The 26674-nt window shown below is 38.9% G+C and overlaps 3 protein-coding genes across 8 annotated transcripts in view; all 3 read right to left on the reverse strand.

The window, feature by feature from the left end:
- Positions 1 to 3529, reverse strand: part of POLN (DNA polymerase nu) — an 88282-nt gene extending 84753 nt beyond the window's left edge. The window contains exon 1 of the mRNA XM_066316798.1: positions 3028 to 3529. Within this exon, the coding sequence (XP_066172895.1) occupies positions 3028 to 3148 (121 nt within the window). The 5' untranslated portion in view covers positions 3149 to 3529. The remainder of the gene's footprint in view (positions 1 to 3027) is intronic.
- Positions 3530 to 4657: 1128 nt separating this feature from the next.
- On the reverse strand, positions 4658 to 13583 carry HAUS3 (HAUS augmin like complex subunit 3). 4 transcript variants are annotated; one of them, XM_066317376.1, is made up of 6 exons: positions 13357 to 13583; positions 12159 to 12209; positions 10685 to 11720; positions 9180 to 9616; positions 7328 to 7556; positions 4658 to 6028 (listed from the first exon to the last, which is right to left on the reverse strand). In XM_066317376.1, the coding sequence occupies exons 3-6, from the start codon at positions 11600 to 11602 to the stop codon at positions 5762 to 5764; spliced, it is 1851 nt and encodes a 616-aa protein (XP_066173473.1). In that variant the 5' UTR covers positions 11603 to 11720; positions 12159 to 12209; positions 13357 to 13583; the 3' UTR covers positions 4658 to 5761. The 4 variants fall into 4 exon arrangements, with proteins under 4 accessions (XP_066173473.1, XP_066173471.1, XP_066173474.1 ...); XM_066317374.1 differs by having other exon boundaries at positions 10685 to 12209; XM_066317377.1 differs by lacking the exon at positions 13357 to 13583 and adding an exon at positions 12341 to 12395 and having other exon boundaries at positions 10685 to 12209.
- Positions 13584 to 21438: 7855 nt separating this feature from the next.
- MXD4 (MAX dimerization protein 4) overlaps positions 21439 to 26674 on the reverse strand; it is a 38411-nt gene continuing 33175 nt past the window's right edge. For all 3 annotated transcript variants that reach the window (XM_066317378.1, XM_066317380.1, XM_066317379.1), the window contains exons 5-6: positions 25228 to 25387; positions 21439 to 24256 (exon numbers count right to left, since the gene is read on the reverse strand). In XM_066317378.1, coding sequence (XP_066173475.1) covers positions 24108 to 24256; positions 25228 to 25387 — 309 coding nt within the window. In that variant the 3' untranslated portion in view covers positions 21439 to 24107. The remainder of the gene's footprint in view (positions 24257 to 25227; positions 25388 to 26674) is intronic.

The following is a 26674-nucleotide window of genomic DNA, read 5'->3' on the forward strand; positions in this document are numbered from 1 at the left end:
TTTAAAAAAGAAAAAACAATTTATAATACAAATTAATCTGCAAACAGCCCATATAACTTAGGTTTTATACAGCGTTATATGACTGACACTTTTACCAAACCTGAAAGAATTGCAAAAAAATTTCCCTCAACAACCATTTATCAAGCTAGGATCAAGTTAGTATTTATGCTTAAAAGGGTCCTGGAGGTTCCAAAACATGCATATGCAAAAGACTGCTTTGTCACCATTAAGAAAAACATACTTCAAGTTCACTACAAAGCAGAAAAACATTTTCCATGGTATTCAGAGGAAGCATTACTATAATTCCATAATTATGTGAATTTCCCTTTTTCAAGAAAACACAAGTCATTTTGGTTATAGTAAACTTGGGGGTATGAGCAAGAAGGGAAAAAAAAAAAAGAAAAACCCAAACTCTAGAAACTTTACACAGCTTAACTGTTTTCTTGGAATTTAGCAGCAGTATTCCACAAAACCTTTGTTCTACAAAGCATTTTTTGTATTTGAGTTTAGCATATCATGTTTTACAAACTGACCATGTTTCACCTGCAGGGGATAATTTTTTCCACATTGTTTTATTTTGCAACAGAACAGGCATTTTAAAACCAGGTAAGAGAGAGCAAGGAGAATTCAGACCTGACAAACTGACAGGAAGATAAGGCAACACCAGAACCACGAGAAGCAGGCCAGCCACCAGTGCTGGGTCTGACACAGAGCTCAGCACAGCTGGGAGTCTAGGCCCCCATTGAACTCCAGAGACCTTTAGCCCATGGCTCTGAAAGCACAGATGCTGCAGTTCCAACAAGGCTTTGCAAATACACCTTAGACTCACACCACGGCAAGTGAAACCATTAGGACACACATTTCTTTTCTGCCTAACACTGTCCCCAGAAGCCCCAAGAAGAGGAGAAGCAAGTTAAGCCTGGAATGAAGGAGCCAGGAGTAACATGCTTGCAGTAATTATCTCAGTGGGTACAGAAAGACGAACAGGGAAAAGGAGAACCCCCCGTAAGTGCAGGTCTCTCCAGAATTTGCAATTAGTTAGGACTCTTTTATGTCTCAATTATCTTATTGCCCAGCCAAAAGACACCTCATGGGCAAAGTATGTATTTTGTCCCCCCCCATAGAGTACATAGTGTCCCCCTGCCCTGAGTACAACACTAAACTGCTGCTGTCAGCTATGAATTGCATTATCAGCAGCAAGACACTTTCTGAAACAACAATGGTGTTGACCAACATCAAACAAAGTATAAGGTGATCTATTTAAACTGACTAGAACTGCTTAAAAAAAAACTTGTCTGGGCAAATCAAGACCTCTCTCTAGAAAAGAAAATAAGCTTATTTCTGCATGTCAGTGTAAGTGTATAATCAGACATTTAGCTCCAGCTCAAACTTCTAACCTAAGCTGTTAGAACAGCCAATATGGCACAGCTGTGTTTGTAGCTTCAAACATTTTAACCTCTAGTTTTTTTCAACACTTTCTACAATGAGATAATAAATTAAGAATGATAGTATCTGAGTTTACATTCAGTGCTTTTAATTGTTTCACAGCTAGACGGTTTTCCTTCACAAATCCAATCCCCAGAGAAGACAATGAGGATTACATATCTCTCCTCCGGCACACAATAATCAGTATGACGGCTATTGAAGAGATCTGCAACTTTCAGTTTCTGAATTATGACAAAGTATCACCAGATGGCAGCAGAAACCTGCCCTTGCCTTCCAGCTCCTCATGGCTTGATGGAAAGATTCGAGCTCCACTGCCAGGATAACCACAAAATTTCACCAACTAGGTCAACACTGCAGATATTTCTTCTATTTGAGCCCAATATTTACCTTCTAAAGACAAACATTTTTTCCATTAAGTAGAATTAAAGATTTAAAAATCTATCTATAAAATACAGTTCAATGCAGTCTGACTAACATCAAAGGTTTGCAGTTGTTTTCATTTTTTTAAGAGAGACAAACTTCTTTTTTACAGACCCACACTAAAGTTATATGTGTATATATATATACACACACACATATAAATACATATGTATAGGCAATAACAAGATAGCAAAAGAAGTTAAAATATCAAACTGAGGCTAGAAAGAGAACAAATTTTCTTTTAAATCATCTGGGTTTTGGTCCCATTACATACAATGTAACATTGCAAAATTAACTCAGCTCACATTTGTTTAAATGTGTATCACTGATTTACACAGTGATGAACTATTACCTTTGTCACTGCTACACCACCAGGCTCCACTGATCCAATACTGTACTGAAAGAGGAGTCTGAACCATAAATATTATAAAACAGTGCCAGCAAAAACCACAATGTGCACAGGAATAAATATTAAATTTAAAACCCATTGATCAGATAATATTCCAGAATCTAGTTCTCAGGAGAAAACAGACAACTGAAATTAAGTAAAACTCTTAACTTCCTACTTCTTTCCAGAGCCACAATTTGACTGTGACTTGCACAGAACCAAGAATAATATCTGAACCTTGCAAAACCTCCCTATCCATAATGTTCTAGATCTGCTGAGGCACTTTTAGCATTACCTAATTTGGTCTTTCACTGGGACTTTTGTAACTCTTCCCCCTAGAATTTCCCAAGGAGCACACTGCTAATAAATATGTGTTTTAAAGACAGACATGAGCCTGGAGAGCTCACAGTTTCCTGTTAATTCCTAGTACCTTTCAGTGATCTTTAAATATCTAGTCCAGAATCAAGTTAAAGTATGCATCTAATTATTGACATTATAGTACTTAAGTAACAGTTTGAAATTCCCATATAGTTCTGTACCACATAGCAGGAACAGAAAGAATAAAAATTATATTGGTGGTACCATTCCTTGCATTCACATAACATTTCTGAATCAGAAAAGTCTCAGCAAATGTCAGTTACAGCTTAATTCCTTTTCTAAACCTGTAATCTCACCTTTTCTTCTCCTCTATTTAAAAACAGAGACTAGAAGTTTGATATTGTTATGTTTCAATTTTTCAACAGAAAAACACAAATAGGCTAAGATTTACTCACTCTGGTTATTTTCTCTGTTAGTTTGAGCTTCTACAGGAATAGACTGCAAAGCTGTCATAATCCTCTGAGCAATATCAGATAAAGGCACTTTAGAAATCTCACATCCTATGTACCGCTCCATTTTTAAAACTAAACCTAAACACAGAACACACAAATTATTAATGAATCAGGGCCATGAGTAACCCTCACTTATATTCTGCTGAAATTAAAGACAAACTATAGTGAACATATTCAGCCACTCATTCTCAATGGAAAATTACATTTGCTCCCAGAATGCCTATCAGTATTGTAAGGGAAATAAAAATGTAACAATTTTTATAAATTAACTTCTTTAAAATAGTGTTTTAATACACTGATTAAAAAATCAGAAGTCCTAAGTACAGCTAACTTGAACTAAAAAAAAAAAATAATCTGACAAATAAAACAAGTCTGTATGTCTGAGATACTTTTCCCCTCACAGCATCTTTAAACTAGTCTGTATCTAGCATGTGCATACATTTACTGTTACTAGTGCTTGAATTTATCACAAAAAACACAATTGACTTTCAAGTAATTGCCAAAATTAAGGCAACACAAGATTAAAGAAACAAGCATTACTATCACAATATACAGCCATTAGTTTTGTGCTGTTTCAGAAATAATAAAAGACCTCTAATTTCTTAAATTTTGTATAACTGATGCACTCAAATACTGCTATATACTGGTAACTTTAAAATAGCTACTACAGCTTGTCAATTTAAGGAACTGGTCAGCAACATCATTAGTCTCTACAAGCTTTGACCCCAGATATTGTTGTAAATGTTATCCTTTTCTGATAAGGAGCTAGTTTTCCAGCTGACCTGCCCATATTCTGTAATACCTACTAAATACTTGGAGAATCCCTAGGTACAACACACAGTGGAGAATCACAAGTAACAGTGTCCACAGTGACTACTTCTTGTTTTACAGTTAGACCACAAGAACATGTAAAACTTGACACAAACATAAGAGACATATCCAACATTTAAAAAAAATACTTAAAAGGATGCAAGCTGTAAAAATCAATCATTGTACCAAAACCTGCTGTTGACTCAATTTTTTCCTATACAAGTGGGTAACTGAATTCCTGTTATTCTGGTCTTCTCCCACTAGATCCAGTGCAGACTGTCAAACTCAACCATCAGCAAACAACAGTTTATCTTGCCTATATGGAAATACTTTTCTTGGGTTAAGACCACAAGTACATTGCAACTTTTAATACTTACAAGTACAAATATTTGCATCCAATTCAAAGAGGAACAACCATCACACTGCATTAGCACTGGCTATATCTATCTAGTTCTAAGTAATAAGCACGCAAAAGAAAGGGTGAGAGGTGAAATGGCTTTCTTTGCCCTGACACTCCAGCAGTCAGAAGTACAATCCTTCCCTGCATTCAACTCCTCCTGAATTCCATGACTAAGAGCAACACTTCTTTCCTACACAGGGTTAAAGTGCTTCCTGACTTCTCAGGCTGGGAAGCAGCAGTCACAGCCCCAGGGGCAGATCAAAATGAGAGCCCATCAGACTAAATATAAACAAGACACCATGCCTGAGAACAAGCCTAGAAAAACCCCACACAGATACACCATAAATATTAACCACACTGAACTGAATTGACAGAGTTTGGCATTTAATAATAAACACAAAGTATAGAGTTAAGCAGCATGAAATCCAAACATAAAGACACCCAACCAGTAAGCTAAAAAAAAAAAATTTACACATTTCAAAATAAGTTATAATCACACAGAAGTTAAAAGTCTGCCATCAGAATAGTTTTAAGACTACTGTTACCAAATTTAAAGTAATATACTAACCTTTATCAATACGTACGGTGCTTGAAAGCAAGCACAGCTGATCCCATAAAAATACAGAAGACTGGAAGTTATCATATTATAAAAGCCTATTTAGTTCCATTGGTATATTAGGAAGCTATATAAAATGTTGATAAACAGGCTAACAATGCACATGAAAGCACAAGCATGAAAGCATCAGTACTCTGAATTGAAATGCCTATCATTATAAATTATAAGGCAAACTCAGAAGTACAAAAGATAAATTTAAAATTGTTGTTCACTGATAAGCCCAGTGTAAGTATGGACAGGTTTCAATGGAGAAGATGGGCCATAAGTTAAATTAAGAGATATTGGAATGGTCCTAAAACAGATGGTCTCGGTAGTTAAAACAAATTCTGGTACATATTCCAACACATTTCTAACAAAACCAAGCCTTCTTAGAAGACCTGTAAGGGAAACAATCATGGAATATCTGCTGCCTTTGAGAACTCTCCTCTTCACTATGAGCACATTACATTCTTGCTCCAAAATGTGGAATGCCTTCTCCACATTTATTCTGCAGTTCACTCAGAAGTTCTTAGTACGCAAAAAGACTTAACTCAAGGGTATGACACGCTCCTATGGATGCTATGTTGTGTGCAGTAGAAATGAACACAGAGGCCAACAGAAGAGCAGCCTCAACATACTTCTTCTGAATAACCAACAGTTAGTTACTTCATATCCAAGAGTCCTGACAACACTGAGATTGAATTCAGCAGGCAGAAGCCATAAAGCAGCACACAATCCCAGCTGGTAACATGGCAGTTAAGATCCACTGCAGTGACAGGTAAGTGTCAGCCTTGACAAGCTAATGCTTATTATTCCACAAACTCATAAGCAGTTTACATGAACATTTTCCTTCTTTAAGAGTACATTGCTGTTTAGACATTAAGAACTCCACTGGTTGTGAAATTCTCATCTTTCAGACCACTGGCTTTAGCCTGAGACTGCTGCTCAAGCTTCTCCACCATCTCTTTCAAGTGCTCTTCATCTTTGAAAAAATACACATACAAGTCTCTTTCCATCTGATGCAGTCTATTGGACTCTAAAAAGCTTCTCTTCGACTTCAGATCAGCAACCAGATCCTTAAGGAGACGACTTAATTCATGTAAATCCACTTGCAGTTGGTGAAACTGCTCAGTAAGTTCCTAACAAAAAATGAAAGGCAAAAATTTATTACTTTTCTATTTTTAATAAACTAGCTGAACTAGAAATATAAAAGGTTCTTTGCTGTGGGAAACCACTTATTTGTAATCAAAAAGTAATCACAAAAACCCAGAAACAAACATAATTAGGGATTCCATTCAATTTATGTGATTTTTGAGCTCCATGTAACAGAACTCATATTGCATTATGCAAATGTAATTTCATTTACTTGTTGACCAGACGAGTTCAAACCATAAAAATCTGAACCTGACTTAGAGAGAAAATGAAATTTTCTATCAATTATAAGTCTTCACTGCTAGTCAAATCTTAAAAGGAAACAAAAAGCCAAATCAATTTACAATTAAATCATTAAATACTAGCTACAACTTTCCCAACTGGCATTCTTATGATAGTTCAGTATAAGCAGACTAATCATCTACTGGCACATTATTCCCTTATTAAAGGAAATACTTTTTCTGAGAAACAGTAGCAGTAGAACAAGATATCATATTTTAAGAAGTAACTTAAATCAATGGGAAGGTATTTGATTTAATAATGTGCAATCCCTAAATACATACTGTTCCAATTACTGTTTCATTTTTAAATAAAAACTGTTCTATATGTTACAAATTCATTTGACAGATGAATGTTAAATATATTTTTATGTAATTAACCAAGAAAGTATTATATAACAGATTTCCCTTGATGCATTTCTGAGGTATCTACAATGATTTAAAAACCATAACAAGGTGCATTTAACAAACTCTGTTCCCATTTAAAAGATGTCCTAAACATAACATCCGAGAGCTGTGTAGCTGGATTATCCTACTACTACTGTCCTTCAAAATTCTGGTATTTTTAGTTTGTCCAAATGCCCCACCCATGGCCAGGCTTTTAAGAGGCCAAACTGTACTACTGGGGTCTTTGAAGTAACAGAGGAGAGAGCCCATATGAATTGAAGAGCAACTTATATGAGTTTTCCAGTGACACCCTAGCCAGACAAGGGATCTCCCACACCACAAGCTTACAGGAACACAGGACTGCACATGCCTTTGAAAAAAATTCAGTTAGATACAACCGTTTGCTCAGAAACAAAACAATTATTACCAGACAGCATTTACAAAAATTCAGCACTTGCCAAGAACAATATAAACGTTCAGCATCCATCATCATAATGCTAATAAATTTGTTGCTGAAAATGGGGACAGTTTGCCAGTCTAGAGGATTCACACTACGCTTTTTATCAGTAAAAGAATATGACACACAATGTAGTTATTTGAAAAAAGTCATGAAGGGCTTACTGGACCCCGGAGCTGTATCTGATTTGTTCCACAATAGAGAGCACCATGAAGGGCATCCACATCCTTTTCCAGGTTGGACAACAGGAGAGACTGCTCCTGAGCAGATGCTGCCAGCTGATCTTGTACTGTAGCACAGTCCTGCTTTAACTTCTGAGCCATCTGCTCCAGGCTTTTGTATGTTTTAAACAATTGTTGTTTTTTACTTCCTCCTTCCAGGAGCTGATACAGCCTGTAACAAGTGAAGTTAGACACACAAATATTTTAACTTTCCTAAGCACTCTATCATCATTAGTTAAGAGAACATGTATGTGGTGAGAAGTCAAAAGACAAGTAAGGTTAAGTACTGCTGAGGGGACTTTTACAACATTGCTCCAGATCCCACTGATTTCAGGATTCTATCTATACACAGTAGTGATTAATAGGAATCCAAAATATTTCACTATCAAACTAGCAGCAATGAAATACTAAACTAACAGTTAGCAAGTATCATGAATGCAAATAGAAGCTGACAGTGTGCTTTTGGCAACTATTTCCTGTTACTTCAAGGACTGCAAAGTAAGACAGATTTTTTTAAGCGCTGAATGAAAGTAGATTTCAACAGCCAATGAGAAACAAGAACAATCTTTGTAACATTTTCAAGTTTACAGAAGTATTTCCTGTTTTCTATCTATGAAGAGACTGCTAAGAAATCCTCCAATTAGTTACAAGTCATGCAAAAACAGCATCACACACTATAGCAAACTGTATACTTACACTGCATCAGGAATGGGCCTAATACAATTACCAACAACATTACATAGTCCAAACGTTACTACCACCTCTGCATAACAAAATCTTCAGGAGCTAATCCCTAATATAAAGTCAGACTGCCTTTATTAGGAGCAGGAGCCATATTTCAGAAGTAACTAAATGTGTTTCAAGTGTCTTCTGTTTACAAACCCTATAAAGTTTAATTTTTTTAACTTCCCTTCCCTTTTTCTAAAATAAAAAAAAAATTAAAGTGGAACCACTCAGTGACTTGGAGACTTTATAATAAACCCGAACAAAAATGTAACAAGCTGACACAAACATACAACAGGAGTAAAATTAATGCTGCTTAATTCTTCCAGTTATCCACTGTGCCAAACCATACTCAACTATCACTTATCAATTATTAAAACAAACCAAACACTTAAGGCACCATCCTAAAGAAGGAGAAAAAGTCAGACAGTAACACACCTATAATTACACAATATAGCTCATCAAAAGGTTTAGTCTTGATAGTAGAGCAGCACAGCACACATTCTTAACTGTATTACCTGAACTTTAAGGAGACTTAATTATTTAGATGGTGAAAAAGCAGACTGCTACCTGGGTGCCAGGACACTCAAACCAGATGACAAATCAAGCAGTAAAACTGAGCTAAACGCATTTCATAGCCTGAAGGAGTCATTCCTCTCTCCTACCACACGAGGGGTTTTTGCTGGCTCAGCTGATGAGGCCGTGCATACAACCGGGGAAACCACGGCTATTAACATCTATACCTCTGGAGTATCAGGAGGTGTTAGATAACACAGGCTTGGGTTTAAACATTCTTCATGTTACAGATATTAATTAGGAATGTTTCAGCAATATTAGAAAGACTGATAATTGAACAGCTTTTTCCTTCAGCAAACCTGAAGAGAATTTCAAAGGACAAGGAAGAAACAAGTTTCACATCTTGAAGGCTTCGGTTCTTGAAAATCCAAAATTCTAATTAGCTACAGCAAGTAAGAAAGAACTTGGCAGCAGGCAAGGCTTATCTTGCCTGAGCCTTCATCTCCCCAATCTTATTTCAACAAAATCCAAGTTCAACAGTGACTATAATACTTGCCTGCAAGATAAACCATCCTCTGAACTTATAGTGTTCCTTGGCTTTGCCTGTTCAGTTCGTTCAGCTATCACCCGTAGTCTCTGCTGCAACTCATCAGTGCTTTGCTTCAGAGATTCTACCAAATTCTCAAGTTGGCAGCCAATCTCCTGGTGTTTCTTCATCTCCATTTCACAGGCCAGCTGAATAAGTTCAAATGATGTTTTCTGTCTTATCAAATGCCTACCTATTTTATCTTGACTTGCAGCATAACAGTCCTGCCGAGCTATTTGGTGATCTAAGTATTCTTTCACCACTGGTGCCGTCAAAAGTTGCGCATTCTTCTTAAGAAGGGGAAGTAGCTCTTCATTATTTATCTGAGCTATATCTTGTTTAATTGCTGAAATTTCAGCACTTAAACTAGATATTTTAGCATCAACGTTCTCCTGTTGTCCAATATCCTGCATAAAACAAAAAATTTGTGAATTTTTCATGGTTCCTGCCAAGCCACCTCCTAAACATTTCTTCAGTTTATATGAGATTCATGTATTGATGTTAAATTTAGTGACAAAATTAAATGAAAACTCCACAAGTAGTTTTCCAGAACTTTACAAAATAATGCAAATACAGATGAAAAAAAAACCCTTGTGAAAACATTCAAAACTTACAAGAACAGTAGATAATAAATATATCTGAGTAAAAAGTCATTTCATTCTATCACAGGGTCAGGAAACAGTTTATTCTGTTAAAAATGAAAGAGCTGCATTTTACCTAGCACCTATTTCAAGCATGCCTAACTGAAATCTCACAAGCAGACATGATTTTTTTATATTCAGTCAGATCAACACTGCTGGCAGAATCAATCTTTTTCAAATTACCCTAATCAATCAAGTCCTATATACTAGTCATCCATAAATGAAAATACACAAACTGACATGATGCCTCAAGGTAGTCCACGACTGGCATAAGCAAATACCTTTCCTTTCATCATGATTTCTTCACAAATTCCACTAGCCACATCTGCCTGTCACTCACTTGAGAGACTTCTGCAGCTTCAACCAGCAGATGCATTTATCTGGTACAAATACTTGGGTTTCCAGAGTCAGTGAACTAAAACTTTTTAAGCTTATGCTACACAATATAAACAGGAATATATTTATTATATTGGCTCCTTGATACCACAAAATTGCAACCAAAGCTAAGATTCTGTTTATAGTACAGCGAGCCAGTTCTAATTTGACGATTCAAAGTTAAACCAAACTAGAAAGGTACTACAAATTCTAGGATTTTATAGGTAGTAATACTGGCAAATAAAGTTAAAGGTACTCTACCACACTGAAGAATTTCTAACTATGGAGACTGAAGATATTCACAAGAGCAGTTTTGTGAGCAGGACCAAAACTTCATAAAAGTGCAATTTCACTGCATAAAAATAACTGAAATAAGTAACTCAGCAATTCCTTTCACTAGATCCAGTGGAACTTGCCTCTTTAAAACTCCAGTACCTTCTATCACCTTTTGTGCCTTACCTTGTCCGAGGACTGCAGCAAGCTCTCTGCACACTTGATAGCTGAATTCATGCCCTCCTCCTCAGCTTGCAGCTGAATTAGCTGGTTCTGACCACAAATATACGCTGCCTGGAGCCTGGCTATCTCTTGCCTCTCTTCACAAACTTCATTAGCCTCATCAAAAGGGATTTGCTTGATTAAATCTTCAAGTTTAAGGCTGCCTTCATGTGAATTTTCAGTGCATTCAGACATACCTTTATAGAAACCCTTCTTTATGTGTGATGTAAGTGCTGCAGTGCTTTGTTCTTCCAGAGACAAATATCTGTCCAAAGACAGTTGGGAAAAAAACACTGGATGTGCATCAGACCCTTGTTCTGCATCTGAAGTAGTGAAGAAAGAGACAAATTTCTTCACTGCAGCTATAAGAGACTGCAGTTCATTGTCAAGTTTATTTTTTGCTGCAGTAAACACCTCCAGGCCTTTTTTCCAATCTTTACGTGCTTCTTCCTCTCTGCTTTGGAATGTTTGTAACACGTGGCTGTTTGTACTAACCAACAGCTGAAGTTGATTATGTCGATGAATTTGAAGGTTTTTTAACTTCTGAAGAGTTTGAAGCTCATCCTCTAATTTCTTCACTTCTTCCTCTTCTTCCCTGTCCTCCTCTTGGCTACTGGAACCCATGGGCTCCAAGGTTTTAAGGACTTCATCCAGTGCATTTCCTTCCAAAACAGGCTTGTCACACTTGGGAAGATTATCAAAATCTTCCAGTTCTTCTTCAGATACCACATGCTGCTTATTTATGTTTCCACAAAACCACTCCAAAAATGATTTGCCTTCTGAAGACTCAAACATCCAGTCAAAATCGTCTCCATTAAGCTCATCAGCCTTTGGATATCCAATTTTTTTAAGAGTTCCCACAAAATCCTTTCCACAGCTCATGATAAAAATATTTTTGTAAGCAAAAAAGATCCAAATACATTAAAAAATCTGGGGTATTATTCCAGCTTTTTTTTTTTTGCCATTTAAAATGAATATTCAGTATTTTAATAGAAAGTGTCTGTACAGGAAAAAGGCAGTGTCAGATCACCAAAAAAAAACAACAACTTGAATGCTGTTTTGGATTAAAATTGCTATTCAAATAATAGAAACCAATTTTAATTTCAGATATCTTAATATCTTTTGTTGATCAAATCAGGACATATTTTTGTATCAATTACATCCCAGATCATTGCAAGCACTTATGGTTTTCCTTAATTCACATAAACCTATTATGAAAACAGTATAGTATCATTAATTTAAAAGCAAAGGTGTTAATATTGAGCAATTCATTGGCCTGCAAAAGTGATTTTCCTTACACAGTTTTCCATTCATTTAAAAAATCACACACAATTATTTTAAATCTTCCAAAATGATCATGGTTTTCAGTTTGTTCTAAAACCAAAACTACGGTGATGTTACACCACTTTAAGACCTTGGCTATAAGGGTTTTTTTTACCTCAACAGCAAGCAGAATCTTGTCTTCTAAATCCTTGTTTTAAAGTTTCCTCTGAAAAACGGAACAAGAAATACTTTAACATATAAATACCTCACCATAAAACTGGAGCTTTTTTTATCAATTAAAAAAAATAAAATTAAGATCAGTGAAAAAATACTCTTGTGAAAACATTCAAAACTTACAAGAAAAGGGAGTTTGCTGCTTTTCTGTTTCCTAGCAGACAAATAATCAGCTTTGGAATCCTAAAATGTGTGTAACAGATAGCAAAGGATATATGATAAGTTATTTACAATCAGGAGGCCTTGTCTGCAATACTTTATTAATACTAAGGGATGTTTTTTTAGTTTGATATTACTTAATACTTTGTTTCTAAAACATACATTTCACCAGAGAACCCCACTCTGCCAGCAAGCCTGGAGCGCTGAACAAGTAAAGCCTTTCCTCTTAAGTTCCCCATCTGACTTAGCTCATCTTGACTCAGCTCTAAGACTTAGCTCAGAGACTGCAGATGACACAGACTGTCGCACGAGTTTCGTGTCACAGGGCAGCAGCCCAAGCGGCCTCTGTCCTCCGTGCTTAAAAGGGCTGTCCTCAAAAGACATAAATATGGGTGCCAACAGGATGCTGCCACACTCTTTTCAGTGGTGCCCACTGACAAGGAGTAATGGCCATAAACTAGAACACAAGAAATTTGACTTCAACACGAGGAAGAACTTTATGTTAAGGGTAGCAAGGCACTGGAACAGGCTGCCGGGAGAGGTGGTGAAATCTCCATCTCTGGAGACATTCCAAAACTACGTGGACGCGTTCCTGGGTAACCTGCTCCAGGTGACCCTGCAGGGGGGTTAGACTGGATGGTCTCCAAAGGTACCTTCCGACCTTACTGATTGTGTGAAATAACAGTCCCCGACACAGCCCTGTGCGCGGGCAAGCTGGGCCACCACCGCACTGCCACAGCCATCAAGCACCACTAACAACTCCCGGAGCCTGAGGGAGCACCCGCGATGCCCGTCCCCGCGCGGGCCGCACAAGTGGGGCCCTCAAGGGCCACGTCCCGCCCCGGGGCAGCCGCTGCCTCCAGCCACACAGCGACCCCGGCCGGGACGAGAGGTCGGAGGGGAGCGGGAAGGCGGTGACGGCGGCTAATCCCGTCCCGCCGGGAGCGAGTCCCGAGCCCGCAGCACAGCTCCATACTCACCCCAGCGCTCCGCAGCGGCGGCTCGAGGGGAGAGGAGCGAGGCGGGAAATGGCGGGAAAGCTGAAGGAAGCCTCAGAGAAGGCTAAGCGAAAGCGGCGGGAAGGCGGAGGGGAGGCTAAGGGAGAGCTGAAAGGAGGCCTAGAGAGGGTGAAGGGCGGCAGCAGGAAGGCCGAGGGAGGGGTGAAAGAAGACCCAGGGAAGGCTGAGTGGAAGTTCAGGGAAGGCGCGGGAAGCGCCCACAGCTCGAACCGCCCGCCGCGCGCTCGGTGTCCCCGCCCTGCTCCGCCCACCGCGCTTGCGCGCGCACGCGCACAGCATTCCGCCTCGCGGCCCGCCCGCGGGGCGGTGACGTCATGTGGGCGGAGCTCCCACGGCGCGGCCGCGTTTCCCCTCAGGGCGGTCTGCCGCGGTGCGCTCCTCTCGTCCCTTGGCCTCAGCCCCCTCAGGCGCCTCCTTTCAGCTCTCCGCGGCTCTTGCTCCCCGTTTCCCCTGCCCAGCACACGGGAGGGGGAGGATGGGGAGACCTGGGAGCAGTTGATGTCGCCCAGCTTTGACCGCTGTGCCCGCTAGTTTCCTTGAAGCCGAGACATGGCTAGCGGCGGGCACTTCGCCTTCCGTACGCAGTGTTGCTGGTTCCCATCCTTGCTTAGTCCTTTCGGTAATTGATGGGCTTTATGTCTCTGGATTTGCCTGGTGCCTTTTTGAGCGTGCTGACACATAACTTCACAAGGCAACGTCCCATTATTACATCATTAAATGTTTTTTGAAAAGACATTTTCCTAATTGTTGTGTAGCTCTCTCTAAAACCCGTGAAATGATTCTTGGCACTAGCATTTCAGGATTTGGTCACTGCCACCTCTTTACTGTTTGTACCTTACTATTACCTTACTGCTGCATGTAGTGTTCATGGCAATTTACAAACCACCAGAGCGTTTTGTTCAGCTTTGTCCTCTCCAGTTTGGAGAGTCCCAAAATTTGGCCTCTGTAGACCCAGTGCTCCATTCTGCACATTGTTCCCAGCATCTTCCTCTGAACCTTTTACAGCATACCTGTGCCTTGCTCAGGGCGCAGACACAAGACTGCGCAGAGTCCTCAGGGCATGGGTGTACCAAGGTTTTCGATGGAATCCTCATTTCCAGTGCCTTCCTTACAATGCTCTCTGTTTTCTTGGCTTTTTTTGCTGCTGCTGCCCATGAAGTTACCAGAAAGCTCTCGACATAGGTTGTGGGACCTCTGCATTGCAAAGGCTGGTTCTTAGACAAGCAAATAAGCTTGTCACTAACACTCGGAGCATCCTTTATCAACCACTCCTTGAGTTTAGCTGTCTTCACTTCCTCTTTACATTTCACATGCCACATTTTCCTGGGCTTCCCCATGTGCCTTGCAATAGCCTCCTTAAATTTCTCATGAAATCATGCAACGGGAGGAGGTTTATGCCATGTTTTTCTATTTATGTCAGACATTTTACCTTGGCTTCTGGAACTATATTTTTAAGCCTTCTGGGTGTTTGCAGGCTTCTTGGTTTGGAACTGCTCATTTAGGGTTGGGGGTTTTGGGGGGGGGGTGGTTGTTGTTGTTGTTGTATTTTGGTTTTGGGGGGAGTTTTTTGGGCATTTTTCCACGTTTTTGCATAGGTCATTTTCTTAAAATTGAGTATCTGTTTGTTTTATTTGTCTTGCATTCACCTTAGTGTTAAGTTTAATTATGTTGTGAGCAGCTATTACTAATAGCTATTGAGTAGCTCACCCACTAATAGCTCTTGAATTAGATCCTCTGCACTGCTGAAAACTAAATTCAGAATGGCATTTCTTTTTGTTGTGGTTCATAGGGCCAGTTATTCTAAAAAGATATAATTTACTGTATCCAGAAATGTTATCTCTGCATTTCACCCAGATGAAGCATTGACCCAGTCCGTATGTGGGTGGTTGAGCCCTCCCACTGCTCGTCCTAAATGTGCAGCTTCTCTAATCTCACTTGATGCAATTGTTGAAATGAACCAACACAGGGAAATGAGCAACCTTGCATCTTAGCACAGCTAAGGCAAGCTCACATTAGGTTTACTTGATCAAAATCAGCACCTGTATCACTTGCAAAGTGCAGAATGTTGATTTCTGGTGTAATGTGGTCTGCGCAAGACATTTTTAGACGAAACCCTGACCTAGCAGTGAGTTCTTATGGACAAAAAGGGCTGTAGTGTTGAATTCCTCTCCATCAGATTACAGCTTGATCTGCAGCTGCAATTTAGGCTGGCTGAAGTTTTCAAATCATCTTGCAGATAGAGTGCATTGTGTCTGTCCAACAGGGAAGGAACAAAAGCATTCACCAGCTTATTTCATAATGCTCTGCTGTTTCAGTTCAGTCGGTTACTTGCACCAAAATCAACTTCTCCTACAGTGGTATTTTGCAGACTTGTGCTTCTCGGTGCTGTGGTTTGGGGTTTGTTTTTTTAAATAAATATCAGTGTTACTCATGAAAAAAATGCCTGTATAAAAGCCAATTTTAAACACCTAGAAACATTCCTAAAATTCTGCTGTCCAGTGAAGTCCACAAATACATCTCGTAAAAGTTTGCTTGTCTTTTGTCTATCAAATTGTCTGCCTGGATTGCTGTAATTCATGTCTTCAGTTTCCTGTGTGACTGGTCCCACTGCCGCTTTCCAGACTCACACAGCTATGATGTCTCACCTCCTTTGTGGCCTTTCCCAAAACCTATGTCCCCATCTGTTTACCTGGGAAAGCAGCACTACATGCTCATTCTGTAGCAGGTTTGGAGCTATGTCCATGCTGGCCAGTGGCCACCACTTGAAAACAGGGAAGAGCTCAATTTAGCCATATTCAATGCAGGAAATAATTTATTTTCTTTATTTCTTTCTACCCAGACATGGAATTTCCATGGAAGTTTTCATCATGGATTATTAAATGCAGGCTCCATTCTATCTCTGCTTTGTCAAATTTGGTGAAAATTAGCCAGAAGGTTCAGAAGTTATCAAGGAAAGGAGGAGGGGAACAGATGGACAAAAGAGGAGTTGAGAGACAACATGATCTCATAATCCCCGCTGGCATAGGAATTCAGGCTAGAATTGAAATATTTCAGGTCAGAACACTGTGCACTTAAAATTCTCGTTTTGAAAGAACAAGCCTCTAAAGAGAAACAAATTTTCATCTGTTAGACCATCAATCAGCTCTTAGGGCAGAGATTAAACAACAGCCTTCTACAAACATATTGTCAGCATTTCTGACAGCCCCTTTCCCACCCAACTTCAGACCCATGTGCTTCAGCATTTGCTTTTGCAACTCCTTTTGCATCGAGATTGTTTTCCTCTGATGCTTTTTTTTTTTTTTTTTTTTTTTTTTTTTTTTTTTTTTTTTTGGTTGTGTTCTGCCAAAACATAATTAAGGTTTACCTTACCCCTTTTTTCCATTCTAGGAGCAGTTGTTTTTACATCTGTTTCCTAGAACTGGAGAGGCTGCTTAGATAGCATATTGCCTTTACAAGCCATTTTATGGTGAATTCCAGCAGATTAAGGCATAAATATTTCTGGAAGGTTGTCTGCAAGCTCTGCAGTATTCCATCCATACCATGTTATGTTTGTTCCACTGCAAAATATGACATCATTGTGCCTGACACCTCAGAGAGGAGCTCTCAGTTACCCATCATCAGAGGCTGTAACTAACAGCCAAGGAGTGCAGTGCCACCACGTAGGCATTGCAGCTGCCCAGTCTAAGCCCTCCCTCCCACTGGGATACATCTGTCAGAAGAAAAACTCAGAGTCCTTTGCTTGTTACTGCTTTAGGGGTTCGTTTTGGTTATGGTTTGGTTTGGGGGAAAAAAAAAATCAACACAGAGGAGGCAAGAAATAGGCTTTTAGCTGGTGAACTGTAACTATACAGAAGCTTTTTGATTTTGCATCATACTACACATCTGCTCACTGCAGCAGGACTGCAAGGTCCTGCTGCAGTTTGTTGGAGCAACAATCACTCTTTGGAAACACCCTGCCCTAAACTGTAAGTCATTGCTTTAAGCAAATTTGTATTCTGGATTAAGCACAACTTTTGAACTGCCATGTGAACTTTTATTATTACAAAGTCAGAAGACAGGAATTTGGCACCAGCCTGTTTTCTTTGCCAAGCACATGTACCTTCTCTCCAGAGGACTGGTAGATTTCATTCTGAGACTTTGTATTCCCAGAAAAGCAGGTCAGAGTGATTAGTTTCCTTCAGCTTTGTAGGATTCAGTACCATAAATATACAAGAAGCTCCTACATGTTTGGGCTACTATTCCTAATGTATTTAAACATATAATGCTCAAAGGGACATTTTCTTTTTTCCCAAATTGTTTGTTTACTCTCCTGACCCTGTTTTGAATGAAAACCCCAGTTTTCATCCTGATAGGCAAGGCAAGCTTCTGGATGTTTAGTATTACATTTGAAACATCCATCATTAGCAAAATAAAGAAACTTATTTTTCTTATAAACAAATGGTATAATATGACAAATGTCATAAACAAAGCTGTACAGATCATAAACTGTACGAGACTTACAAAAATAGTGCCACCACATTTATAATAATTTTTTTACCCAATGCAATTCTTGTGCTGAGAAAACTGGTGCTGTCATAAAGTACAGCACTGCTAAGATTTTATTATAGCGGGTCTTTTTCTGTTGGAGATTAATTTGTACTAAGTTATTAAGTGCTAGATTGTATTTTATGTTTATTTTGTGATAATGTTAATTTCAAAGAAAACTGTGATAGAAAAATTAGTTTACTATGATTCGCACATGAGTATTGTACTGATTCGTCAGTTTAGCTTATTCAAATCAAATATAAACATATCAACTAGCTACTGGCCATGATTTCAACATAAAACTACTATTTCTGTATTTTTAAGAAATCACTGTATTTAAGACCAACATGCGTGACAAACTGAAACACAAACCAGGGGATGCCACAGACTGCAGCTGAGAGTAGACAGTGTAATTCACAGAAGGATTTCAGCTCTGTCCCTCCTCTCATCTCTCATCAGTTAAAATGCTCGGTTTTGTCTGGCTGCACATCACTTGTGATGTGACTTTCATATTTGACAAAATAAACATGCAGAACTTGTAGGCTGCCTTCTAATGCTTTTTTCTCTGTCTTGTACAGAGCTGAAATGATTTCAAGTATAATTACTTAGAACAGACACTAATGCATTTCAATTTGCACTTTGCAAACAGGTTAGTTTGTCTTCAGAAATGTAATAGTGGAAATTTATACAGCACCCGTGGTTAGAGACAAATAAGATTAATGAGTGTTGGGGTTTCAATGGGCCAGTGTGTGTAAAAGAACTCTAAGTAGCACCCCAATCTTCATACCATGCTATTAATTTGAATTGCTAAAAGTCAGTGAGCTCTTTATGAAATAGCTGACATGAAATAAGCTGACATGTAAAGATTTGCAATATGTAAAGAACTGCAAAGAGAAGAAACACTATGCACAAAAAACAAGTGATGAAAGTTTAAAAAAAAACCTGAGTAACACAACAAAAAGGTATAAAAAATTGTATTTATATTATAACGAGATAATGATACAACACAATACTCCGTGTGCTACAGAACGTAGCAAGCGCCATGTATGTGTGTACAAATGAATCTGTATAATACAGTAAAATGCATCTCACAGACTATGAACCATTCCTTTGGCTCTGGGACCCAGAGGCTCTGGCACAGAACCCACTCACTAACACCTTTAGGTAACGATTTTACCAGTAAGCAGCAGAAGGTTCTCAGTCAGTGCTTCACCTTCACCAAAATTACATCTTAAACATCCATACTGCACAGACCCTTCCAATGCCATAAATCCTGTGTAACCACAGTTTATGCCTCTCATGCAAAATGAAAGAAAGGAATTGTGAACTTGGGGCACCTTCACCCTGCTTTGCCAACAGGCAAGCCTCTCACTGGCCATGCCTCCCCAGGAATCCTTTCCTGGGCTTATTTACAATACTTCAGGTGGACAGAATAGCCAAGGTGACAAATGGTCTTTCCTGTTTCATATATCCCCTGCATTTTAATTCTGGGTACTATAGAACACACTTGGATGTTTTTTTTACAGCTACCAATTTAACAACAGTGCATTTAGACAGTCACTTAAGCAAATTGGCTCATTTCATTGCTGGCAAAATTAATTTCTGTGTTTGCCCCATTAGTATTTGTAGGGAGTACAGCTCTTCCTTAAAGGGTTCCTAAAAGGTTTCAATTATTCTTCCATCAATTTTGGAAAGTGTAAGCTAATGGATTAAATATCAGCACTGTTACTGGGTCATACCACACACAACCAATGGCCTCTACCATTTAAAAACAAATTTAACAGATTATGAAAGAGTAATTTGTTTTGAAGACATTCCTTTATCAGCAGCATCATAAAATCAAATTTATAAAATTACTATTACTTAATTAAAAGCTGTGATGATGTGGTTCTTTTCAAAAATGTGTTTCTTTCCACATGGCTGATCTGCAAGGATGAAAAATTTCACCACTAATTACCAGTCTGCCAAAAGGTTGGTAAAAGGGTGAAATAAACACTTGTTCAGGAGCAGAGACTGTTTTAAGTACTTCCAGGAAAAGCAGAAGTACCTGCCCAGAGCAGGTCTGCAGGCAGAGCCCATACTTGTAACTTCACCTCCTGTGGCCCACTTCTCCCCTTTCGGCATTTCAAGTTCATCCACTGAAATGGATGCAAAGTGTACAGTCAGATGCTCAGAATATTTATTACTGTAATTTATTTGTAGGCTAATGAGTAACTTCTTTTCTACTTCTGTTAATATATGCATGTGGTATAGTTGAACCCATACTCATCCATGTCAGAAATATAACACCATTGAAGTCAGAGTCTTAGTTCTGTAAGTTAGATCAAGTTAGATGTGTTAGATTTTAAGCAGTTTTTCCCACTCCAAATCTTATACTAATAAATTAGGATTGAAACTGATATATAAACACCACATAGAAAACTGTCCTTCTAATAGATTTTTGGAGGCTTTTTTTTCTGTTTTAACCTGCTAAAACTCACTCTGAGCCAAGTTTGTTCTTTGCAAAAGACAATACAGGATCCAGTCTCTGGTTAATAATGTGTTGCAGAGCTTCTACTGCCAAACCTGCTCTTTTCAGAAGATAAATAAATCAGCTGCAATGAGCCTGGCAGGGTACAAGCTGGGCAGAGAGAGGATGGATGTGAAGGAGGATTCATCCTCAGAATTGCAGCAGAGAATATGCAGAAAGAACTAACAATTTTAGGCTGGGTTTTTTTGTGCCTCACTCCGGTGAAGCCAGAGTGCAGGCACGGAGCTGGAGCAAGCACGAATCCAGGAGCAAGTGCAGAGGCGTGTATCCTCCAACACCTGCATGCTGCAATGGAAAGCCCTTCCTTTCTTCTCCCCCAGGAAACAGGCCAAACCTCCACTTCTCCATAAAAAGAACTTCGCGATGACTTCATCTCTCCAGGGCCCCTTCTACAGAGCAAAAGACCTAGCAGCCCTGTAATCTTGTCCCTACTCCTTTTCCAGTGTGGCAACTGCAGAGGAAATGGATGAACTGAGCAGTAGCACCTCCTCGCCTGCTAAAAGCGCGGTCATGACAACACAGCAGAGCTGCCAAGGTGGTGACAAGATTTAATCTTGCAGCAAACAGTTTGCTTTTTGCAGTCCCACTGTGGGCACAGGTACACTTGTGTACACTCACGGGGCACACACACAAGTGTCCAGCTAAGAAAAAATAATAAAAATAACTTTTTGCATCCCAAGGTGCTGTGGCCACAGGCAGTGCTGCATTGGCTGCTCAGCAGCAGAACCTGAAGGAATGTCAGAGCCCCGACTGTCCCCACGGGACTGCAGCTCTGCTGGGGGGACAGCCCAGCCCCCAAACCTCACCCTAAGAACTGCTGTGCCATTGCCTCTAACGGGGCTTTGCTGTCCGGGGGCTGTGCCTGAAAATTCCACCTTAAATTGGGCTGTGCTCGAGGGAGAATGACACAGGCAGTATGGTGTCATTTTTCTTTACCAGCGTAATAGCTCCCAGCTGTAATAACTGAAAAAGTAAAAACAAATAAACCCTTTTTATTTCCACTCAAGATTATTCGAGTAATTTTTATTGAAAATATAAGATCTACAAAGCCATGGATACCCAGCGTGGAAGAACTCATTAAGTTAGCACATTCATCTTTAAAAGGAAAATTTCAGGTTGACCTAAGGTACAATAATATTCAATTTAAAGTCTTGTTTTTCCTTCTGTAAGTTTCAAATCTCTTTTCATTAGGAGGTTCTGTGCAAGAGCTGCTTGTCATGAAAGGAAACACTTTACAATCCATGAATGTGTTCATTATATAATAAATGAACAGCAACAATATACTAGCCTCTTTTTTTTTTTTTCCTGTTAACAGTCGTGTGTTAAAGTAAACTCTTTTTTTTTTTTTCCATGATTTGGAAATTAGTTACATATGCACCAAAGGAGCTAGTAATTTCTGCTGCTTGTCAGCTACACACAATGAGTATATTGCTGTGTGCTCTCCCCAACAATGAGGATTTTAGTAATATGCAAGGTGTATAGAACGTAATACCAAAACCTGCATCACAGAAAAGGTTAATTGTTTTCTTATTCAGCTGCCAGAGTTGATAACCTTAGGCCCCTCCCCAGAGCCAAAGTAGGGGTGGCCATCCATTAGGTTATGTAAATTAAATGTATAGGTTTCCTTGTTGGCAAGTTCCAAGCAGTAAGCGAGAGTGCAAACAAGGATCTGTAAGCTGCCACAAAATGTATTCATATTTCTACTCCGTGTTGTAAGAGCCAAAGGGAGGACACATATGTCAGATGTTGAAAGAACAACTGAACCTTTGCTTTTGATCATTATGGTCAGTCTGTCATGAGGTCTTGTATCCGAATGCTAAAAATGGCACCACACTTGGACATCCCATAGCCTTACACAATATGTTTGTGTTTCCCAAGCCACTGAGCACTGGTCTCACAGAGACCCTGACTTTATAAACTAACAAAAAATAGATTCGGGTGCTGAAGAATCCAAGGGAGGGCTCATACAAAGACAATTAACCCTCGCACCAAAACCTAATTTCATGATTTTACTTAAAGCCACACTGCATCAGTTGTGAGAGGGTGAAGATATAAATACACCTCTCTGCTTCATCCATAAGAAGGTGGACAACTGACCATTTGAACAGAGGGTCTTGAAACAAAGCTTAGTCGTCCTTTAAACAATGAAAAGGAGAGGCATACATAAATGGTCACCAAGGCACAATATGACAAAGGTGAAGAGTCCCTGAGACTCTGGTCTGGGTCTGTACCATTCCCCTCCTTATACAAGTAAATGAGAACATTTAGGAAAATATAATACAAAATCTCTTACAGGAAATATAGACTACACTTGCTAAAATCACTTCCCTAAAAGTGTTTATAGCTTTTTTCTTTCTTTTTTTTTTTTTTTTTCTTTTTTTTTTCTTTTTTTTTTCTTCTTTTTTAAATTTTTTTTAAAAGACCTTCTTTAAACAGATAATGCAAAGACTGGTCCATTTTTTTCTTACCCGGCAAGCCAAGCTCTAATGACTTCACTAAGCAGAAGTTGTATTAAAATACATCTTCATAGTATTGCTACAATTTGGGTAAATATGTTCTGAACAGCTTGATGAGTACTAAATAAACTTTGCTGTTTTACAGCATACATTTTAATTTTTTTGCACTTTTTTAAGAATAGAAAATGCAATTATAGTGTGCAAAAGAAAAAAATTATCTTCTAGCTGAATACTGTAATTTTAAGCCATGCCTTCCATAAAAATGTATTGACATGTGTAAAGAGAAGAAAAGAAAAAAAAGACAAGCAAACAGAGACTTCATTTCCTTGCAAGGAAAGATTAACTATCGCAAACTGGATCACTTGAGTTTTGTATTCTTCAGAGAAAGAAATGAAAACAATAACCCATAAAACCACTGAAATGCTTCAAATGTCATCCATTCCATGGTAACAGGTTGAAGCAGCCATGTTGTTTTCTACTGCTCCTGTTAACATGGATAGGATGATTTGCTGCTGGTTGGATATCGAATACAAAAAGCAAAAGAAAGTTGAGATCATTCCACATGAAGTCATTACTAGAGCTGGCTTTTCCCCCGTTTTGAAGTACAGTAGTGACTTGTAAATACGACCTTTTCTAAAGATCATCTGAGATTTGAAGATTTATCTGCCTTGCTTCACCCAAACAACAACTGCTGAAAGAATTTACTCTATGGAGCCCACTATACAGCATTCAAAATGTTTTGGGTTTGGGGTTTTTTATGAAAAAATACCACAAAAAAGTAGTTTTAGGATTTTGTATCTCTGAATCACTAACACATTGTAGATTTCATTTATTCTTCCATGTTTGAAAGTGTTTTCTGCAAAATCAAAATAAACTGTCAAACTCCCTTACGTCATGCTTCCAACACTTTGAATTTAATACTTCTTGAATGGAACGACATAATTTATTTCCTTTAATTTGCAGGATGGCTACATCAAGCTAGCTTTAAGTCACAACTGTACCTAACCACAGTTCTCTGCAGCAAACCCATGATTTACAATATCTAATATTGTGGTTACAGTGCAGGGAACCGTGGGTAAGAAACCTCCATGTCAGAGTATTGTGGTTGGGGTTTCCCGGAAGAGTGGCAGTTGACACCTCTGGAATATTCATATATAAGTGCTTCAGTCAGATGGTCCTGAGTTGAGCGGGTAACTCAGGCACTATGAGAGCCTGGCATTCAGTCTGCGGGAATGTGTGTAACCTCCGTCACTCGAACCGCTCTGCAAACTGTAGTGGTCTTCAGCATCACTGGCACTTCCAATACTGTCCATTTCACCTGGAGTAAACTCCATTCCTTCAATGTCTACTTCTAAAGAAAACATAAGAAGGCACATTTTCAGAAAGTTGTAGCAACTAGTCATGGGCCAGTGTCAATCAACATCCAGGTAAAACCTGAATCACACTTCAGTTTCAATAATTAAAAAAATAGTAAGATCTGGCACAGTAATTCCTGAGGAAAGGATCATCTTGTCCACCTGAGAATAAAAATCCCTTCTGTCCTCAGCCACATAAATATACTGCATGACATCAATACCAAATGCTTTCCCAGAACTGTTCCAACCTGCACATAGACAGTGATTTAGAAAAAAGCTGTCCCTCAGAGGCTGTGATTCTGCGGCACTGTCCATGGTAATTCCAATCACGCAGGAGTTGGCTGGCCATGGTGTGGCTGCCTGTCCCCAGGTAACTGCCCCTAGACTGACCACTGCCCCCCTGGGCCCTGAAACAGCCAGCCTGGGTGACTGTTCTGCATAGAAAAGCTGCCAAATGGGAGAACAAGAAATGGCAAAAGCCAGCTTGACAAGCTGTCTTAAATCAGAACCAAATGCAGAGAACCCTTGGTGATCAATACACAGAAAATGTTTTTAAATTTCACAATAAATGACATGGAAATAATTTATTCACACAAATTAATTAACCCAAGTAAGATTTCTTTTCCATGAGAAAATATTATGCCAGCCTTACCAATAATTACACTAAAAATTCAAAACATTAAATGATAATTGTTAAAAAAAACTGGCACAAAACACATGCAGGATAAATAGCTTTAAAAATGCACACAATATTAACAGCTTCAAAACTGATTAGGAAAACGACCATTTTTCAAAGAATGTGAAAAAGATGTGTTAATATTTTACTCTTCAAATCGCATTATGGAATAATTTTGTCTGGGTTTTGTTGAAAGCTTGATTTTAGTTCTAAATGACATTTCCTTGTTTCCCTACTTCCCTTTTCCTAGCTGCTCCTGCAGGCCCCTTTGGGAAGCCCTAGGTCCATTACCTTGTTCAGAGTCAGTGGATATTGTTGATCCCATGCTGTCAGTGCGGATTCGCTCCATGCCCTGCACGGATAGCTGCTCCAACCTGCGCTTGAGGTAGCGGTGCTCCCGCTGTAATTGTTCTTTAATATTTAGAGCTTTTCGGTCCTGTTCTTCCAATTTCTTAAAGGGAGAGAAACACAGTAAGCTGACAGTTTGTACCCATGTCAAAGTGTAAGTAACTTAAAAGTCTTCTCGTAAACAGTGATTTGAAAGCAATTTAAATATTTTCATTAATTAATTAATTAATTAATATGAAGTTAAAATTAAACTTAGAAGTTCAGTTTTTTAGTTAGCATTCTGTAGAGGTCAGTACAATTTTAGCAGGTTGGATTTGTTTCACAATAAGATATATGGCTACAGGGGGGAAAAATTAATAAAAAACGAATCCCTGAGACTCTCTTGCAACAAGCAGACATTGCTTGACAAAGACCATGTTAATGTTGCCTTGGTTGTAGGGAATATTTAAATCATTTTATCAGGCGAAGCCGGCATCATCTTTGATAACTCGAGCACAGCTCAGGTTTCAGTGAGAACATAACGCCTCTTTAGATGAGTCTCTTATTTCACCTATCACCATAAAGGAACCATCGTGAGCCTCTGAATGTTCTCCCTCCTACTGCAGGCCATGGAAAATTTTAGTATTTAAAAAGCTTCATTAACAAAAAGCAGCATTAATAATATATAGAAGGATGCAATTTACTAACAACTGTCTTTATTCTTCCTTTTTATTTTCCTTGAACTTCTACAGAGCAAGTATCATAGTTCTGTGATATCACCTACAAAGTCAGTGGTATTAATTCAAAATTTCTCAGCAAACAGCCTGAAAAAGGATCCTTCACATATATACCTAAAATCTCCCCTCTGACAGAATAAAAGCAGGTATTAATTTTACAAATAAAAAGAATACTTCACACCCAGTAAAATGTGCTGCACTGTTGGTCCAAATCCAGTAACAGGAATAAAGTTATCTTTTTGTATTTGAACTGAGCCCTCTTCCAAATCACTGGTAGCCATTTTAAAAAAAAACTGTAATTAGGGAAAAAATTGCAAGAGTATGATGGGATAAAAGCATGAAGGATACACAAATCAGAACACCTATTACTATTTTAAAAATTATCTATATGATGAGTAAATTACAGGTTGTAGAAGTAAAAGCGGTTATAAGAGCGAGCAGATTTCTCTGTGAGCTGTGTTTACATAATCACTGAGATTTAGGAGATGTGCAGGGAGTGAATACAGCTGCTGAAGATTTCTCCCTGCCGTCTGAATGAACCTAGGCTTGGTTTTCTGAGGAGAGCAGGCTGGGACAGTGCACAGCAAAGCACAAACAAAACCCTTCCAGAGATTTTGCTGTTCCCATGCAAGCCTGAAATGAAAGTGTTTGAAAAAATAATTGACGCTGTTGAA

This window comes from Sylvia atricapilla, chromosome 4, assembly GCF_009819655.1.
Source record: "Sylvia atricapilla isolate bSylAtr1 chromosome 4, bSylAtr1.pri, whole genome shotgun sequence".
NCBI lineage: Eukaryota > Metazoa > Chordata > Aves > Passeriformes > Sylviidae > Sylvia > Sylvia atricapilla.

Bases quoted from the DNA above. Each gene is read 5' to 3' on its own strand.
- HAUS3 (XM_066317376.1), bottom strand. From the start codon at position 11,602: ATGAGCTGTGGAAAGGATTTTGTGGGAACTCTTAAAAAAATTGGATAT. The intron at 7,557-9,179 runs GCAAGTATTATA...CACTTGTTACAG, and splicing joins GAGGATGGTTTATCTTGCAG to GCTGTATCAGCTCCTGGAAG. The intron at 6,029-7,327 runs GTAAGCCCTTCA...ATTTTTTGTTAG, and splicing joins AGATACAGCTCCGGGGTCCA to GAACTTACTGAGCAGTTTCA.